The sequence below is a fragment of the Salmo salar genome, chromosome 16, assembly GCF_965601325.2.
Source record: "Salmo salar chromosome 16, fSalSal1, whole genome shotgun sequence".
Classification (NCBI taxonomy): domain Eukaryota; kingdom Metazoa; phylum Chordata; class Actinopteri; order Salmoniformes; family Salmonidae; genus Salmo; species Salmo salar.
The window spans coordinates 80,580,001-80,600,780 of NC_138306.1; the positions used below are offsets into that span (position 1 = coordinate 80,580,001).

At 47.9% G+C, this 20,780-nt stretch overlaps 1 protein-coding gene across 1 annotated transcript in view; it reads right to left on the reverse strand.

Annotated features, from left to right (window-relative positions):
- Positions 1-20,780, reverse strand: part of LOC106575792 (kalirin) — a 78,490-nt gene that overhangs the window by 6,691 nt on the left and 51,019 nt on the right. The window contains 4 exon segments of the mRNA XM_082963023.1: positions 2,142-2,208; positions 2,373-2,551; positions 3,277-3,602; positions 18,541-18,805. Coding sequence (XP_082819149.1) covers positions 2,142-2,208; positions 2,373-2,551; positions 3,277-3,602; positions 18,541-18,805 — 837 coding nt within the window.

Consider the following 20,780-nt stretch of genomic DNA (forward strand, 5'->3'; position numbering starts at 1 on the left):
GAGGGATAGAGAGAGAAGGGGGATGGACAGAGAGAGGGATAGAGAGAGAGGGATAGAGAGAGAAGGGGGATGGACAGAGAGAGGGATAGAGAGAGAAGGGGGATGGACAGAGAGAGGGATAGAGAGAGAGAGGGATAGAGAGAGAAGGGGGATGGACAGAGAGAGGGATAGAGAGAGAAGGGGATGGACAGAGAGAGGGATAGAGAGAGAAGGGGGATGGACAGAGAGAGGGATAGAGAGAGAAGAGGGATGGACAGAGAGAGGGATAGAGAGAGAAGGGGGATGGACAGAGAGAGGGATAGAGAGAGAAGGGGGATGGACAGAGAGAGGGATAGAGAGAGAGGGGGATAGAGAGAGAAGGGGGATGGACAGAGAGAGGGATAGAAAGAGAAGGGGGATGGACAGAGAGAGGGATAGAGAGATAAGGGGGATGGACAGAGAGAGGGATAGAGAGAGAAGGGGGATGGACAGAGAGAGGGATAGAAAGAGAAGGGGGATGGACAGAGAGAGGGATAGAGAGAGAGGGGGGATGGACAGAGAGAGGGATAGAGAGAGAAGGGGGATGGACAGAGAGAGGGATAGAGAGATAAGGGGGATGGACAGAGAGAGGGATAGAGAGAGAGGGATAGAAAGAGAAGGGGGATGGACAGAGAGAGGGATAGAGAGAGAAGGGGGATGGACAGAGAGAGGGATAGAGAGAGAAGAGGGATGGACAGAGAGAGGGATAGAGAGAGAAGGGGGATGGACAGAGAGAGGGATAGAGAGAGAGGGATAGAGAGAGAAGGGGGATGGACAGAGAGAGGGATAGAGAGAGAAGGGGGATGGACAGAGAGGGGGATAGAGAGAGAAGGGGGATGGACAGAGAGAGGGATAGAGAGAGAAGGGGGATGGACAGAGAGAGGGATAGAGAGAGAAGGGGGATGGACAGAGAGAGGGATAGAGAGAGAAGGGGGATGGACAGAGAGAGGGATAGAGAGAGAAGGGGGATGGACAGAGAGAGGGATAGAGAGAGAAGGGGGATGGACAGAGAGAGGGATAGAGAGAGAAGGGGGATGGACAGAGAGAGGGATAGAGAGAGAAGGGGGATGGACAGAGAGAGGGATAGAGAGAGAAGGGGGATGGACAGAGAGAGGGATAGAGAGAGAAGGGGGATGGACAGAGAGAGGGATAGAGAGAGAAGAGGGATGGACAGAGAGAGGGATAGAGAGATAAGGGGGATGGACAGAGAGAGGGATAGAGAGAGAAGGGGGATGGACAGAGAGAGGGATAGAGAGAGAAGAGGGATGGACAGAGAGAGGGATAGAGAGAGAAGGGGGATGGACAGAGAGAGGGATAGAGAGAGAAGGGGGATGGACAGAGAGAGGGATAGAGAGAGAAGGGGGATGGACAGAGAGAGGGATAGAGAGAGAGGGATAGAGAGAGAAGGGGGATGGACAGAGAGAGGGATAGAGAGAGGGGGATAGAGAGAGAAGGGGGATGGACAGAGAGAGGGATAGAGAGAGGGGGATAGAGAGAGAAGGGGGATGGACAGAGAGGGGGATAGAGAGAGAAGGGGGATGGACAGAGAGGGGGATAGAGAGAGAAGGGGGATGGACAGAGAGAGGGATAGAGAGAGGGGGATAGAGAGAGAAGGGGGATGGACAGAGAGGGGGATAGAGAGAGAAGGGGGATGGACAGAGAGGGGGATAGAGAGAGAAGGGGGATGGACAGAGAGGGGGATAGAGAGAGAAGGGGGATGGACAGAGAGAGGGATAGAGAGAGAAGGGGGATGGACAGAGAGGGGGATAGAGAGAGAAGGGGGATGGACAGAGAGGGGGATAGAGAGAGAAGGGGGATGGACAGAGAGAGGGATAGAGAGAGAAGGGGGATGGACAGAGAGAGGGATAGAGAGAGAAGGGGGATGGACAGAGAGAGGGATAGAGAGAGAAGGGGGATGGACAGAGAGAGGGATAGAGAGAGAAGGGGGATGGACAGAGAGAGGGATAGAGAGAGAAGGGGGATGGACAGAGAGAGGGATAGAGAGAGAAGGGGGATGGACAGAGAGAGGGATAGAGAGAGAAGGGTATAATAGAAGAATAGTTGTTTATTTTCATCAGAATAGAGCAAAGCTCTAGTTTTCATCATGTCTTAAAGGTTCTTACCTCCACGATGACACCAAGGTCTTTCACATAATCCTTCTCAGTCTGCACCATTTCATTAACCACAAACCTGAAATACACACACACACACACACGCACGCACGCGCGCACACACACACACACACACGCACGCACACGCACACACACACAGAAGAGATGGTTAAATGGCCATCGGTCCATTGCCTGTAGAGAGGAATTAGGCAGGGAAGGATGTTTTGAAGGTGTGTGTCTTACATGCGGCCTCTCATGGCTTTGTTCTTCTGCTCTGTGTCTGACTGGTTGGAGCCCTCGGAGTCCTCAGGGTCGTTGCTATCTTTAATGATCTCCATGGGAGGTGGGAGGGGCGTGTGTGGATCCTCCTCCAGCTCCTCCTCTCCTCCACTCTGGACAGAGTCTTCACGGCTCTTCCCCTTCTGCCCACAGAAACAGAGAGAGAAACAGAGAGAGAAACAGAGAGAGAGAAAGGAGAGAGAACGAGAGAGAAACAGAGAGAAAGAGAGAGAAAGAGAAAGAAACGGAGAGAGAGAGAAAGAGACCAGTTGAAGGTGATCCCGTCAGACATCAAAAGCTTCCGTATGATCATATATATATGTTGCTGGTTGTATGATCATATATATATGTTGCTGGTTGTATGATCATATATATATGTTGCTGGTTGTATGATCATATATATATGTTGCTGGTTGTATGATCATATATATATGTTGCTGGTTGTATGATCATATATATATGTTGCTGGTTGTATGATCATATATATATGTTGCTGGTTGTATGATCATATATATATGTTGCTGGTTGTATGATCATATATATATGTTGCTGGTTGTATGATCATATATATATGTTGCTGGTTGTATGATCATATATATATGTTGCTGGTTGTATGATCATATATATATGTTGCTGGTTGTATGATCATATATATATGTTGCTGGTTGTATGATCATATATATATGTTGCTGGTTGTATGATCATATATATATGTTGCTGGTTGTATGATCATATATATATGTTGCTGGTTGTATGATCATATATATATGTTGCTGGTTGCGGTGATGTGTGTGTGTGTATCAGACTGTGTAAGTGCGTGTGTCATACCATGTGTGTGTATGTAAACTTGCTACAGTGTGTATCGTACCAGGTGTGTGTTAGCGGTGAGCGGCGTGGCTAGCTCGGGCCGGTTGTCTCGTCTCCTGGTGCGTATTGGAGGTTTCTTCCCCTGGCTGTCGGCTTTGCCCTGGCTCAGTCTCCTCACGGGGCTGGTCAGCCAGCGCTTCAACGTGTTCCCGGTACCAGAACCACTCCGCTTGGGCCCCGGGGAGCCCACATTCACACCAGGAGAACCAATAGACACTCCGCCGGGGGAACTGACGGACACACCGCCAGGACCGGAGCCCAGGGATGTCTGGGACTGGAGAGACGCTACAGAGTCTGATCTGACCTCTGAACCTACAGGGCTGGGCTCTGGAGAAAGAAAGGGAGGGAGTGACAGAGGGAGGGAGAGATAGGAAGGTAGGGAGAGAGGGATGGAGAGAGGAAGTGAGAGAGGGATGGAAGAGGGAGGCAGAGAAGGGAGAGAGAGGGAAGGTAGGAGGTAGGTGAGGGGAAGGGAGAGAGGAAGAGAGAGAATCTTGTTTACATTTCCAAAGAATCTTGTTGTCCAGTAAGATGACAGGCCTCCAATTCTTGAGAAGACCTACACTAGACAGTGTATTCTTGAGAAGATCTACACTATACAGTGCATTCTTGAGAAGACCTACACTATACAGTGCATTCTTGAGAAGACCTACACTAGACAGTGTATTCTTGAGAAGACCTACACTATACAGTGCATTCTTGAGAAGACCTACACTAGACAGTGTATTCTTGAGAAGACCTACACTATACAGTGTATTCTTGAGAAGACCTACACTAGACAGTGCATTCTTGAGAAGACCTACACTAGACAGTGTATTCTTGAGAAGACCTACACTATACAGTGCATTCTTGAGAAGACCTACACTAGACAGTGTATTCTTGAGAAGATCTACACTATACAGTGCATTCTTGAGAAGACCTACACTAGACAGTGTATTCTTGAGAAGATCTACACTATACAGTGCATTCTTGAGAAGACCTACACTAGACAGTGTATTCTTGAGAAGACCTACACTATACAGTGTATTCTTGAGAAGACCTACACTAGACAGTGTATTCTTGAGAAGACCTACACTAGACAGTGTATTCTTGAGAAGACCTACACTAGACAGTGTATTCTTGAGAAGACCTACACTAGACAGTGCATTCTTGAGAAGACCTACACTAGACAGTGTATTCTTGAGAAGACCTACACTAGACAGTGCATTCGGAAAGTATTCAGACCCCTTCACTTTTTCCACATTTTCTTACGTTACAGCCTTATTCTATTTCCTCATCAATCTACACACAATACCCCATAATGACAAAGCAAAAACAGGGTTTTGAAATTTTAGCAAATGTATTAAAAATAAAAAACAGAAATACCTCATTTACGTAAGTATTCAGACCCTTTGCTATGCGATTTGAAATTGAGCTCAGGTGCATCCTGTTTCCATTGATCATGTTTCTACAACCTGATTGTAGTCCAAAAGTGGTAAATTCAATTGATTGGACATGATTTGGAAAGGCACACACCTGTCTAGATAAGGTCCCACAGTTGACAGTGCATGTCAGAGCAAGGAAATGTCTATAGAGCTCCGAGACAGGATTGTGTCGAGGCACAGATCTGGGGAAGGGTACCAAAACATTTCTGCAGCATTGAAGGTCCCAAAGAAGGGAGACACATCGCCGTTCATCGCGGAAGTCGAAGGCGGCGTCCTCCACTTTCTGAGCCCTCTGCGGTGACGGGATTCCTGAATGGGCTGCCGACATCGAATAGCTTCGCTGCTCTGGAGCCTGTTGTCCCGGGACCATCTTCTCATGGAGCGTGGGAGGTTCCTTCCGTATCGGCCAACATTGTGATGGCATCGCCAGGGTCTAAGGCGGGTTCTGCTTCACTGTGGTTATGGTGGGTTCTAGGGTATTGGACTTATCAGAAGTCATGCCCTCCTGGCTGTTGTCATCAAACATTGGAAAGGTTCTTGGTCAACTAAATTGATGTGAGGACAACATTAGCATTACATCTAAGTCAGTTTTCACCCATCTCCTCTTTGGTCACTGTGAGAGTTCCACATGTTGTATCTGAAAGTGGTGACATGCCTAACGGTGTTAATGAGAAATGTCATTGCTATTCCTACTTTGTTTTATTTTCCTAATAGGTATAATTCAATCTTTGAGTCTCCTGTTCTGAAATCTCAAAGTAATCTGACTTGTATTGAAACTCTGTGTGATTTTAAATGCAAAAAAGGTTTGACATTTTTACATCTTAACTGTCACGACACCCGCCGAAGTCGGCTCCTCTCCTTGTTCAGGCGGCGTTCAGCGGTCGACGTCACCGGCTTTCTAGCCATCGCCACTCCATTTTTCATTTATCCATTTGTTTTGTCTTGTTCACTGCACACCTGGTTTTCATTCCCCAATCACACTACATGTATTTATTCCTCTGTTCCCCCTCATGTCTTTGTGTGAAATTGTTTGTGTTATGTGTTAATTGTTGACGCGCCAGACTGGTTTGCTTGTACCGTGTTGTTCACGAAGATGTTTATTGTTAAACATAAACTATTGTGACTGTTTTGCGCGTTTTGCACATTTGCCTATGGGCTGGAGGTTTCGACGCAGTGGTATCCGTCTGTTGGTTTCTCCTGCCTAAATAAAGTGTGCTCCTGTTCACAACTCTCTGCTCTCCTGCACCTGACTCCGCTACCAGTACACACACACCTGACTCCACTACCAGTACACACACACCTGACTCCACTACCAGTACACACACACCTGACTCCACTACCAGTACACACACACACCTGACTCCGCTACCAGTACACACACACACCTGACTCCACTACCAGTACACACACACCTGACTCCACTACCAGTACACACACACCTGACTCCACTACCAGTACACACACACACCTGACTCCACTACCAGTACACACACACCTGACTCCACTACCAGTACACACACACACCTGACTCCGCTACCAGTACACACACACACCTGACTCCACTACCAGTACACACACACCTGACTCCGCTACCAGTACACACACACCTGACTCCGCTACCAGTACACACACACCTGACTCCACTACCAGTACACACACACCTGACTCCACTACCAGTACACACACACACCTGACTCCACTACCAGTACACACACACCTGACTCCACTACCAGTACACACACACACCTGACTCCGCTACCAGTACACACACACCTGACTCCACTACCAGTACACACACACCTGACTCCGCTACCAGTACACACACACCTGACTCCGCTACCAGTACACACACACCTGACTCCACTACCAGTACACACACACCTGACTCCACTACCAGTACACACACACCTGACTCCACTAACAGTACACACACACCTGACTCCACTACCAGTACACACACACCTGACTCCGCTACCAGTACACACACACCTGACTCCACTCCCAGTACACACACACCTGACTCCACTACCAGTACACACACACCTGACTCCGCTACCAGTACACACACACCTGACTCCACTACCAGTACACACACACCTGACTCCGCTCCCAGTACACACACACCTGACTCCACTACCAGTACACACACACCTGACTCCGCTACCAGTACACACACACCTGACTCCACTCCCAGTACACACACACCTGACTCCACTACCAGTACACACACACCTGACTCCGCTACCAGTACACACACACCTGACTCCACTACCAGTACACACACACCTGACTCCACTACCAGTACACACACACACCTGACTCCACTACCAGTACACACACACCTGACTCCGCTACCAGTACACACACACCTGACTCCGCTACCAGTACACACACACCTGACTCCACTACCAGTACACACACACCTGACTCCACTACCAGTACACACACACCTGACTCCGCTACCAGTACACACACACCTGACTCCACTACCAGTACACACACACCTGACTCCGCTACCAGTACACACACACCTGACTCCACTACCAGTACACACACACCTGACTCCGCTACCAGTACACACACACCTGACTCCACTACCAGTACACACACACCTGACTCCGCTACCAGTACACACACACCTGACTCCACTACCAGTACACACACACCTGACTCCGCTACCAGTACACACACACCTGACTCCGCTACCAGTACACACACACCTGACTCCACTACCAGTACACACACACCTGACTCCGCTACCAGTACACACACACCTGACTCCACTACCAGTACACACACACCTGACTCCGCTACCAGTACACACACACCTGACTCCACTACCAGTACACACACACCTGACTCCGCTACCAGTACACACACACCTGACTCCGCTACCAGTACACACACACCTGACTCCAGCTACCAGTACACACACACCTGACTCCACTACCAGTACACACACACCTGACTCCACTACCAGTACACACACACCTGACTCCGCTACCAGTACACACACACCTGACTCCGCTACCAGTACACACACACCTGACTCCACTACCAGTACACACACACCTGACTCCGCTACCAGTACACACACACCTGACTCCACTACCAGTACACACACACCTGACTCCACTACCAGTACACACACACCTGACTCCACTACCAGTACACACACACCTGACTCCACTACCAGTACACACACACCTGACTCCGCTACCAGTACACACACACCTGACTCCACTACCAGTACACACACACCTGACTCCACTACCAGTACACACACACCTGACTCCGCTACCAGTACACACACACCTGACTCCGCTACCAGTACACACACACCTGACTCCGCTACCAGTACACACACACCTGACTCCGCTACCAGTACACACACACCTGACTCCACTACCAGTACACACACACCTGACTCCGCTACCAGTACACACACACCTGACTCCACTACCAGTACACACACACCTGACTCCCTACCAGTACACACACACCTGACTCCACTACCAGTACACACACACACCTGACTCCACTACCAGTCACACACACCTGACTCCACTACCAGTACACACACACCTGACTCCACTATCAGTACACACACACCTGACTCCACTACCAGTACACACACACCTGACTCCACTACCAGTACACACACACCTGACTCCACTACCAGTACACACACACCTGACTCCCCTACCAGTACACAGACACCTGACTCCACTACCAGTACACACACACCTGACTCCACTACCAGTACACACACACCTTACTCCGCTCCCAGTACGCACACACCTGACTCCACTACCAGTACACAGACACCTGACTCCACTACCAGTACACACACACCTGACTCCACTACCAGTACACACACACCTGACTCCGCTACCAGTACACACACACCTGACTCCGCTCCCAGTACACACACCTGACTCCACTACCAGTACACACACACCTGACTCCACTCCCAGTACACACACACCTGACTCCACTACCAGTACACAGACACCTGACTCCACTCCCAGTACACACACACCTGACTCCACTACCAGTACACACACACCTGACTCCACTCCCAGTACACACACACCTGACTCCGCTACCAGTACACACACACCTGACTCCGCTCCCAGTACACACACACCTGACTCCGCTACCAGTACACACACACCTGACTCCGCTACCAGTACACACACACCTGACTCCGCTACCAGTACACACACACCTGACTCCGCTACCAGTACACACACACCTGACTCCACTACCAGTACACACACACCTGACTCCACTACCAGTACACACACACCTGACTCCACTACCAGTACACACACACCTGACTCCACTCCCAGTACACACACACCTGACACCACTACCAGTACACACACACCTTACTCCACTCCCAGTACACACACACCTGACTCCGCTACCAGTACAGACACACCTGACTCCGCTCCCAGTACACACACACCTGACTCCGCTACCAGTACACACACACCTGACTCCGCTACCAGTACACACACACCTGACTCCGCTACCAGTACACACACACCTGACTCCGCTACCAGTACACACACACCTGACTCCGCTACCAGTACACACACACCTGACTCCGCTACCAGTACACACACACCTGACTCCGCTCCCAGTACACACACACCTGACTCCACTACCAGTACACACACACCTGACTCCACTACCAGTACACACACACCTGACTCCACTACCAGTACACACACACCTGACTCCACTACCAGTACACACACACCTGACTCCACTACCAGTACACACACACCTGACTCCGCTACCAGTACACACACACCTGACTCCACTACCAGTACACACACACCTGACTCCACTACCAGTACACACACACCTGACTCCGCTACCAGTACACACACACCTGACTCCGCTCCCAGTACACACACACCTGACTCCGCTACCAGTACACACACACCTGACTCCGCTACCAGTACACACACACCTGACTCCACTACCAGTACACACACACCTGACTCCACTACCAGTACACACACACCTGACTCCGCTCCCAGTACACACACACCTGACTCCACTACCAGTACACACACACCTGACTCCACTCCCAGTACACACACACCTGACTCCGCTCCCAGTACACACACACCTGACTCCACTCCCAGTACACACACACCTGACTCCACTCCCAGTACACACACACCTGACTCCACTCCCAGTACACACACACCTGACTCCACTCCCAGTACGCACACACCTGACTCCACTCCCAGTACACACACACCTGACTCCACTACCAGTACACACACACCTGACTCCACTCCCAGTACACACACACCTGACTCCACTCCCAGTACACACACACCTGACTCCACTCCCAGTACACACACACCTGACTCCACTCCCAGTACGCACACACCTGACTCCACTACCAGTACACACACACCTGACTCCACTCCCAGTACACACACACCTGACTCCACTACCAGTATACACACACCTGACTCCACTCCCAGTACGCACACACCTGACTCCACTCCCAGTACGCACACACCTGACTCCACTCCCAGTACGCACACACCTGACTCCACTCCCAGTACACACACACCTGACTCCGCTACCAGTACACACACACCTGACTCCACTCCCAGTACACACACACCTGACTCCACTCCCAGTACACACACACCTGACTCCACTCCCAGTACGCACACACCTGACTCCACTCCCAGTACACACACACCTGACTCCGCTACCAGTACACACACACCTGACTCCGCTACCAGTACACACACACCTGACTCCACTACCAGTACACACACACCTGACTCCACTACCAGTACACACACACCTGACTCCGCTCCCAGTACACACACACCTGACTCCACTACCAGTACACACACACCTGACTCCACTCCCAGTACACACACACCTGACTCCGCTCCCAGTACACACACACCTGACTCCACTCCCAGTACACACACACCTGACTCCACTCCCAGTACACACACACCTGACTCCACTCCCAGTACACACACACCTGACTCCACTCCCAGTACGCACACACCTGACTCCACTCCCAGTACACACACACCTGACTCCACTACCAGTACACACACACCTGACTCCACTCCCAGTACACACACACCTGACTCCACTCCCAGTACACACACACCTGACTCCACTCCCAGTACACACACACCTGACTCCACTCCCAGTACGCACACACCTGACTCCACTACCAGTACACACACACCTGACTCCACTCCCAGTACACACACACCTGACTCCACTACCAGTATACACACACCTGACTCCACTCCCAGTACGCACACACCTGACTCCACTCCCAGTACGCACACACCTGACTCCACTCCCAGTACGCACACACCTGACTCCACTCCCAGTACACACACACCTGACTCCGCTACCAGTACACACACACCTGACTCCACTCCCAGTACACACACACCTGACTCCACTCCCAGTACACACACACCTGACTCCACTCCCAGTACGCACACACCTGACTCCACTCCCAGTACACACACACCTGACTCCGCTACCAGTACACACACACCTGACTCCACTCCCAGTACACACACACCTGACTCCACTCCCAGTACACACACACCTGACTCCACTACCAGTACACACACACCTGACTCCGCTACCAGTACACACACACCTGACTCCGCTACCAGTACACACACACCTGACTCCACTCCCAGTACACACACACCTGACTCCACTACCAGTACACACACACCTGACTCCACTCCCAGTACACACACACCTGACATTAACATTCGTAGTTTATTACCTAAAATGGATCATGTTAAGATCTTGGCCTCTCAGGCAGACCCTGATATTTTTATTTTACCAGAAACCTGATTAACTGATAAAACCCTGGACTGTGAGGTTGCTATGGTTGGCAACAATGTGTTTAGTGCCGATAGGAAAGGCAAAGGGGGTGGTGTTGCTATTTACACAAATAATCTTATTTCTGTGTCTCTGTTATTAAAGGCTACCTCCCGTCCTAAACAATTTGATTTGTTGGCTTTAAGTCTTTAGTTGGGTTCAAACTCAAAAATAAGTTATAGGAATCTATCGTCCCCCCTCCGCCAAGAAATATGTACTAAATGAACTCACTGATTAATTTGCCATTTTTACTACCCCAGAGGTGTTAATTTCTGGAGATGTTAATCTTGCATGGGGAACGCAGGATGCTGACTGTTTAAAGGATTTTTGTACTAATCTAAATTTGACCCAGCTGATTACAAAGCCAACACGTCCAAACTTGACTTTGATTGACCTCATATTTACAAATACTCCAGAGAAATATGCTGGGAGTGGAGTGTTTGCTTTGGATATTAGTGACCACTGTCCCATTGTATGTGTCAGGGATATGCGGATGCCAAGATCCAAACCTCGTTTTATCAACAAGAGGGATTTTAAACATTTCAATGAACAGGCCTTTTTTGGAGATCTTTATTTTGGTGACTTTGATTGTATTGCATCTATACCTGACCCAGAGTTGGCTTTGAACCACTTCTCAAATGTTTTACATTGTACTGCAGATAAACATGCTCCCTTTAAAAAACGGAGAATTAAAAATAGGTCTTGCCCTTGGTTCAGTCCAGAGCTATCTGAAGTCATACACAACAGAGATGCTGCCTGGGCCAAAGCTAGATTCACAGACTCGGGCCCAGACTGGCAGTCTTTAAGGCGATTGAGAAATCTGTGTGTAAAACTAGTTAAAAAGCAAAATCAGATGATTATGTTGATACACTATCTGAATGTACAGGGAACCCAGCTCCATTTTGGAAAGCTGTTAAATCACTGAAGGGTTGTGTCTCCTCTTCTCTCCCCCATGAAATGAATTTATATTCTGGCCCTATTACTGACAAAATTGATATCATTAATGTATTTAATCACCATTGTATATCAGCGGGCTATATATTTGAATGTATTTCAAAGTCAGCTCTTTAAAAGAGTAGTTTGGATGTTGATGGTGAAAAACTATTGTATGATACTGAAAATGCTGGGCAGGAGTTTTCTTTTCAGAAATTCACTGATAAATAAGTCCTGGATGATTCACTAACATTAGACAATAAAAAATCCACAGGGGCTGATCATTTGGATCCTGGTCTGCTTAAGTGTGCAGCTCCCCTTATTGCTGGATCAGTAGCCCACATTTGTTATTTAACATTGTTATCAGGAAGTATTCCAAAAGCAGGGAAATCTGTGCTGCCACTCCATAAGGGTTGGGATACAAAGGATCTTAACAACTATCGCCCCATTTCAAGACTACCTTGTTTAGCTAGGATTCTTGAATCCTTGGTTAATGCACAACTTTGTTCCTGTTTATCTGATAATTGTAATCTTAATATAAACCAATCCGGGTTTAGGCCTGGGCATAATACTACCACAGCAGCCACGCTAGTTGTTAAGGATCTTGTCAATGCCTTGGATGCTAAAAAGATCGTTTGATACTGTTGATCATTCTGTTTTGCTGAAGTTATCAAGAATAGGCCTGGGATATAAAGCCTGGTCACGGAGGTGACCAAGAACCCGATGGTCACTCTGACAGAGCTCCAGAGTTCCTCTGTTGAGATGGGAGAACCTTGCAAAACTCCACCAACCAGGCCTTTATGGTAGAGTGGCCAGATGGAAGCAACTACTCAGTAAAATGCACCTGACAGCCCACCTGACTCTCAGACCATGAGAAACAGATTCTCTGGTCTGATGAAACCAAGATTTGGCCTGAATGCCAAGTGTCACATCTGGAGGAAACCAGGCACCACTCATCACTTGGCCAATATCATCCCTACGGTGAAGCATGGTGGTGGCTACATCATGCTGTGGGGATGTTTTTCAGTGTCAGGGACTGGGAGACTAGTCAGGATCGAGGGAAAGATGAACGGAACAAAGTATTAGAGAGGTCCTTGATAAAAACCTGCTCCAAAGCGCTCAGGACCTCAGACTGGGGCGAAGGTTCAGCTTCCAACAGGACAACGACCCTAAGCACACAGCCAAGACAATGCAGGAGTGGCTTTGGGACAAGTCTCTGAATGTCCTTGAGTGGCCCAGCCAGAGCCTGGACTTGAACACAATCAAACATCTCTGTAGAGACCTGAACATAGCTGTGCAGCAACACTCCCCATCCAACCTGACAGAGCTTGAGAGGATCTGCAGAGAAGAAGGGGAGAAACTCCCCAAATACAGGTGTGCCAAGCTTGTATCGTCATACCAAAGAAGACTCAAGGCTGTAATCACTGGCAAAGGTGCTTCAACAAAGTACTGAGTAAAAAAGTACTGGGTCTTAATACTTATGTAAATTTGATATTTCAAAAAAATATATATTATAAATAAAAAAACATCTATAAACCTGTTTTTGCTTTGTCATTATGGGGTATTGTGTGTAGATTGATTAGGGGGGAAAACAATTTAATTCATTTTAGAATAAGGCTGTAACGTAACATTTTTGGGGAAAAGTGAAGGGGTCTGAATACTTTCCGAATACACTGTTAGTTCAAATGAGTGGATTTGGCTATTTCAGCCACACCAGTTGCTGACGGGTGTATAAAATTGAACACACAGCCATGCAATCTACATAGACAAACATCGGCAGTAGAATGGCCTTAATGAAGAGCTCAATAACTGTCAACGTGGCACAGTCATAGGATGCCACCTATCCAACAAGTTATTGTGAAGTGGAAATGTCTAGGAGCAACAACGGCTCAGCAGCGAAGTGCTAGGCCACACAAACTCACAGAACGGGACCGCCAAGTGGTGAAGCGCGTAGCGCGTAAAAATCGTCTGTCCTCGGTCGCAACACTCAGTACCGAGTTCCAAACTGCCTCTGGAAGCAACGTCAGCACAAGAACTGTTTGTTGGTGGCTTTATGAAATGGGTTTCCATGGCTGAGCAGCCGCACACAAGCCTAAGATCACCCTGCGCCAGGCGTCGGCTGGAAAGGTGTAAAGCTCGCTGCCATTGGACTCTGGAGCAGTGGAAACGTGTTCTCTAGAGTGATGAATCACGTTTCACCATCTGGCAGTCTGACAGACGAATCTGGGTTTGGCGGATGCCAGGAGAACGCCAGCTGCCCGAATGCATAGTGCCAACTGTAAAGTTCGGTGGAGGAGGAATAATGGTCTGGGGCTGTTTTTCATGTTTTGGGTTAGGCGCCTTAGTTCCAGTGAAGGGAAATAACGCTACAGCATACAATGACATTCTAGACGATTCTTTGCTTCCAACTTTGTGGCAACAGTTTGGGGAAGGCCCTTTCCTGTTTCAGCATGACAATGCCCCCGTGCACAAAGTGAGGTCCATACAGAAATGGTTTGTCGAGATCTGTGTGGAAGAACTTGACTGGGCTGCACAGAGCCCTGACCTCAACCCCATCGAACACCTTTGGGATGAATTGGAACGCCGACTGCAAGGCAGGCCTAATTGCCCAACATCAGTGCCCGACCTCACTAATGCGCTTTTGGCTGAATGAAATGCAAGTCCCTGCAGCAATGTTCCAACACAGTGGAAAGCCTTCCCAGAAGAGTGGAGGCTGTTATAGCAGCAAACTGGGGACCAACTCCATATTAATGCCCATGATTTTTGAATGTAGTATACAACCCCCTCCTAAAGAAATAGATTTTGAAAGGAATATCTCTCAAAGTATTGTAAGTGTGTTGTTGTTCGATAGGACTGTAGGAGGGAAGAGAAAGGGTGGGAAGAAGGGAAGAAGGTAGGGTGGAGGGAAAGAGAGAGCGGTAGTGAGGGAAGTACAGCATGCTGGGTTGACAAAAACTGCAGAAGGAGGGAGAAAAGGTGGGAGAGAGAGTGAGTGAGAGAGAAGGAGGAAGGAGGAAAGGAGAGAGGGAGGAAAGTGCAGGCTTTGGGTGGACGGCAGTTCCCTTTTTCAGGTAAACTTCCTCTGAGACAACAAACCCCAGACCACAGGAACTCTCAGTTTCTGTATGACTGACCCAAACGCACACACAGAAACAACAAACACACAACGCCCAGGGATAAGTGTGTTTCTGGGTGGGTGGGTGAACATATCTGGAGCAATTTCAGCAGAAATGAGTGAGCAAAACCTGACTATCTAGTATAACCTGACTAACTAGTCTAGTAGCCAAACAGACATGGACACGGACAGAGGCAGAGAGATGGAGTGGAGGAATTTCAGGTATGGCCACCAAATCTGTGTGTATATGTGTGTTGTAAATGGGATATGTTAGAAGATCATAACTATTAATACATTGTCCTAGCCTGGCAAAACATCAGCTTATGTGTCCATGTTGCTCTTACAATCTCTCTCTCTCTCTCTCTCCCTTTTTCTCTCTGTCTTTCTATCTCCCACTCTATCCAACAACTACAACAACACGCATCATAGGACCAAATCAAAGCAAAGTCAGCTATACTACCACACACACACACACACACACACACACACACACACACACACACACACACACACACACACACACACACACACACACACACACACACACACACACACACACACACACACACACACACACACTCACCTGTCTCATCAATCTCTCCCAGGATCCAACCCCAAACCCTGGAGCAACAGCCTCTCCTCCTGCGCATGCCTCCCCCCTACCACCTCACCCAGACAGAGAGACAGACAGACAGAGAGACAGACAGACAGAGAGAGGAGGGATAGAGGTTCTTCTCCTAACTCCAGACTCAAACTGAACTCAACTCTGAGATCTAAACTGTTTATAAAGGCGGAGTTAGAGCTGAGCAGTTTTAAGGAAAGAGGCGGGATTAAGTTAGATAACTAGCGAATGAAGTTAAATGATTGAGAGACATTGTGTGTGAATGTGTGTCTGTGTGATCATGTATTTAATGTGTGTTACACTCTAAAGTAGGACACTGCAGTTTTCACCTGCTGTGCTTCTACTAGTATTGTTTTCCCATGCCGTACACACACACACACAGACACACACACACACAGACACACACACAGACACAGACACACACACACACACACACACACACACACACACCCACACACACACACACACACACACACACACACACACACACACACACACACACACACACACACACACACACACACACACACACACAGACACACACACACACACACACACGACGTGTATGTTGGGTTTTAACTTTAGCGTCAATGTTTGACAGTCAGGTCAATGTATAAACCTCTGAACTCCACCTGTGGCTTTACCTTTACCCTTGTGTGTGTGTGTGTGTGTGTGTACTGTATGTGTGTGTGTGTGTGTACTGTATGTGTGTGTGTGTGTGTGTGTGTGTGTGTGTACTGTATGTGTGTGTGTGTGTGTGTGTGTGTGTGTGTGTGTGTACTGTATGTGTGTGTGTGTGTGTGTGTGTGTGTGTGTGTGTGTGTGTGTACTGTATGTGTGTGTCTGTGTGCGTGTTCTCAGGTCAGGCAGGAATTCTTTATTCTGAGCTGCCACAACAAACTGGAGATTAAAACTGGTACGATAGTTACCCAGCTTGTAAGTTAACCTTCACACACACACACACACACACACACACACACACACACACACACACACACACACACACACACACACACACACACACACACACACACACACACACACACACACACACACACACACACACACAGAGGGAGTCCCATAGTGAGTTTCAGGAACTACACTAAACTGCATTTATAATGCAGAGGTAAAAAATGAAAGATTGAAGACTGTTTGTTTGAGTGAACGCCCGTCAGACTGAATTACCATCATCTAAAGCTCCTTTCTGCTCTTTTCTTCACTTCTCTTTTTACCTGCCTTCCCTCTCTCTTTGGCTGGAGTCACAAAACACTTCTTACGCAAAAACTTAAGAAGCTTCTTAAGATTTAAAAAAAATAATAAGTTCATAAGATGTGCAATTTCTCAACAATATCTTAATATTTATTGATTTTCTTATGAACTTCTTAAATATCTTCTTACAAATCTTCTTAAGATGTTTGTTGGTAGGCAACCATTTTAGCTAGCTACATATCTAGCAGTGGCAATCATGTTAGCATATTTCTTACTGAGATTACTGTTCTTAAAACATGTTTTGGGGTTTAAAATAATCAATACTGAAACTTTCAGATGAAGTTTGTGAGTGAATTAAACGTTCCATTGCTTTCATGAGATTTTTCTCTCACTACCCTGAGTTTAGACAAAGGGTTGAGCTATCTTGGAATTAAGAACACTTACAATAACTTTATTTTCAAGAATCTAATTTCTTCTTAACTTTTTGCTTAAGGAGAAACAGAAGAAATTGCGCAAGAACATTTCCAATAACCTTTTTGAGGAACAGCAAGTTTGCTTAACTTTCTTCTTAAGTCTATCGTTAAAAATGGCAGTTAAGAAGAAATGTCTTCTTAAGAAGGTCTTGTGAATCTGGGCCCTGATTTGCTATGTATATCAAATGTAAATGTTCATGGAGTATTTTAATGAAAGTTTAGAGTTATGCACGTCAGCATTTTGGCAGTTGAGAAGGTTCTTGAGTGGGATGTTGAAATTTCCCCTAGATTAAACAGGAAATTAACAGCAGCAGAGAGGAAGTGACCCAAGAACAATAATACCACTTCCTATTTGAAGGCCACCAGACTGGACTGACACAGGTCACCATAACGACCAGAGATGGAGTTGTGTTTCTGAACCTCCAAGAGTGAGAAAGTAACTCTGTAGACCTCACCAAGGTAAAACCACTAGGAATTCAGCTAAAACAACAAACACTTTTTACAAAAGTATCAAAATGACTCCCCATACGTTCCCACGCATTCCACCCCAGAACTCCGTCAGTCTCACCTTTCCCAGCGGTGGCAGTGTTGGTGGTGGCAGGCATCAAGCCGTCCATGTCAGCGCTGTGGGAGTGGGAAAGGCAGAGGGCAGTCATGGGTACCAGGCCCTCCTGTGGGGGGGTGTGGTCTGTGGTCCTGACCAGACACCAGCCCGATCGCTCACTGGACCGCTCCACTAGCTCCACGGTCTGACCGCAACGAACACTCAGCTCCTCGGCCCCGCCCGCCGAGAAGTCCAACAGGACCACGGTCAACTCACAGCCACCGGACAGCTAGAGAGGAGGGCGACAGATAGCAGAGAAAGAGAGAGAGATAGAAAGAGAGAGAGGGTGTGTTAACATTGTGTAAAGTGAGTGGCCTCAGGTTGTCTAGCGGTTAGTCCCCACTCATTTAATAAAGAAAGAAAACATTGTGTAAAATGTGGTAATTTTAAAGTATGAGCTAAAGCTTTGAGAGGGTAGTGAAAGTATAGAGTATAAGTAACAGTCTATGAACGACAGGGAAGACTGAGACCTGTAGAAGTTGTGGTCTTAACGTTGACACTGGTATGCAGGGCAGGGCAGAGCACAGACAGGCACACTATCCCACATAGTCTCACATGTAAATCCTCCCAAATGACCTCTCTTGACCCCCTTTGTCTTACCCCCATAAACCAGTTCTGATTGAATTGGTTCAATAGCCCTGAAACTCTGGGTTGCCAGTTTGATTGAATAGGGTCAATAACCCTGAAACTCTGGGTTATCAGTTCTGATTGAATTAGGGTCAATAGCCCTGAAACTCTGGGTTCCCAGTTTGATTGAATAGGGTCAATAACCCTGAAACTCTGGGTTATCAGTTCTGATTGAATTAGGGTCAATAGCCCTGAAACTCTGGGTTGCCAGTTCTGGTTGAATTAGGGTCAATAACCCTGAAACTCTGGGTTGCCAATTCTGATTGAATAGGGTCAATAGCCCTGAAACTCTGTGTTGCCAGTTCTGATTGAATAGGGTCAATAGCCCTGAAACTCTGGGTTGCCAGTTCTGATTGAATAGTGCCAATAACTCTGAAATTCTGTGTTGCCTGTTTTGATTGAATAGGGTCAATAACTCTTAAACCCCAGGTTGCCAGTTCTGATTGAATAGGGTCAATAACCCTTAAACCCCAGGTTGCCAGTTCTGATTGAATAGGGTTCAATAACCCTTAAAACCCGGGTTGCCAGTTCTGATTGAATAGGGTTCAATAGCCCTGAAACACTGGGTTTCCAGTGTGATTCCAGCCCTAGGTGTTTTGAAACACCTGACTAGAGCATGACCTGATCCTTATGGTACAGACAGAAGAAGGAAAACACTCACAACAAGGGAGAGAGAGAGAGGAGGGGAGAGACATGGAGAGAGAGAGAGAGAGAGAGAGGGAGGAGGGGAGAGGCAGGATAGGGTATGAGAAAGAGAGGATGGGACAGATGGAGAGAGAGAGAGAGTGAGGAAGGGAGAGACAGGGAGGGTATAAGAGAGAGAGGGGAGAGACAGGGAGAGAGAGAGAGAGAGAGGGAGGAGGGGAGAGACAGGATAGGGTATAAGAAAGAAGAGGGGCGAGACAGGGAGAGAGAGAGAGGGAGACAGGGAGAGAGAGAGGAGAGGAGAGAGAGAGAGAGAGAGAGAGAAAGAAAGAAAGAAAGAAAGAAAGAAAGAGAAAGAAAGAAAGAAAGAGAAAGAGAAAGAAAGAAAGAAAGAAAGGGGAGGAGGGGGAGGGGAGGACAGGGAGGGTATGAGAGAGAGAGGAGGGGAGAGAGAGACGATGGGAGAAAGGAAAGGAAAGGAAAGGAGAGAATAAAGGCAGGAGAGAAGAAGCGAGAGAGAAGAGGTGAGTGCAAAGAGGAACAGAGGTAGGTAGGGAGGGAAGAAAGGGGAGTGAGGGAGAGAGAGAACGAAGGAAGTATGATATATAGTCCTCCTTTAGTGTTCCTATGAGAGAAACATGCTGATTGGATAAATATGTGAATATGTAAATCACGGCTGTCCTTCCAGGAGCTGTCTGTTATCAAAAACACACACACACACACACACACACACACACACACACACACACACACACACACACACACACACACACACACACACACACACACACACACACACACACACCATGGGGACTGTTGGGGTGTTCCCCATCCAAATCATTCACAGATGTTTTGGGAAGCCCGCCATACGGACACAGCTTTCCCAACAGAGAGAGAGACAGACCAACCGAGAGAGAGACAGAGAGAGAGAG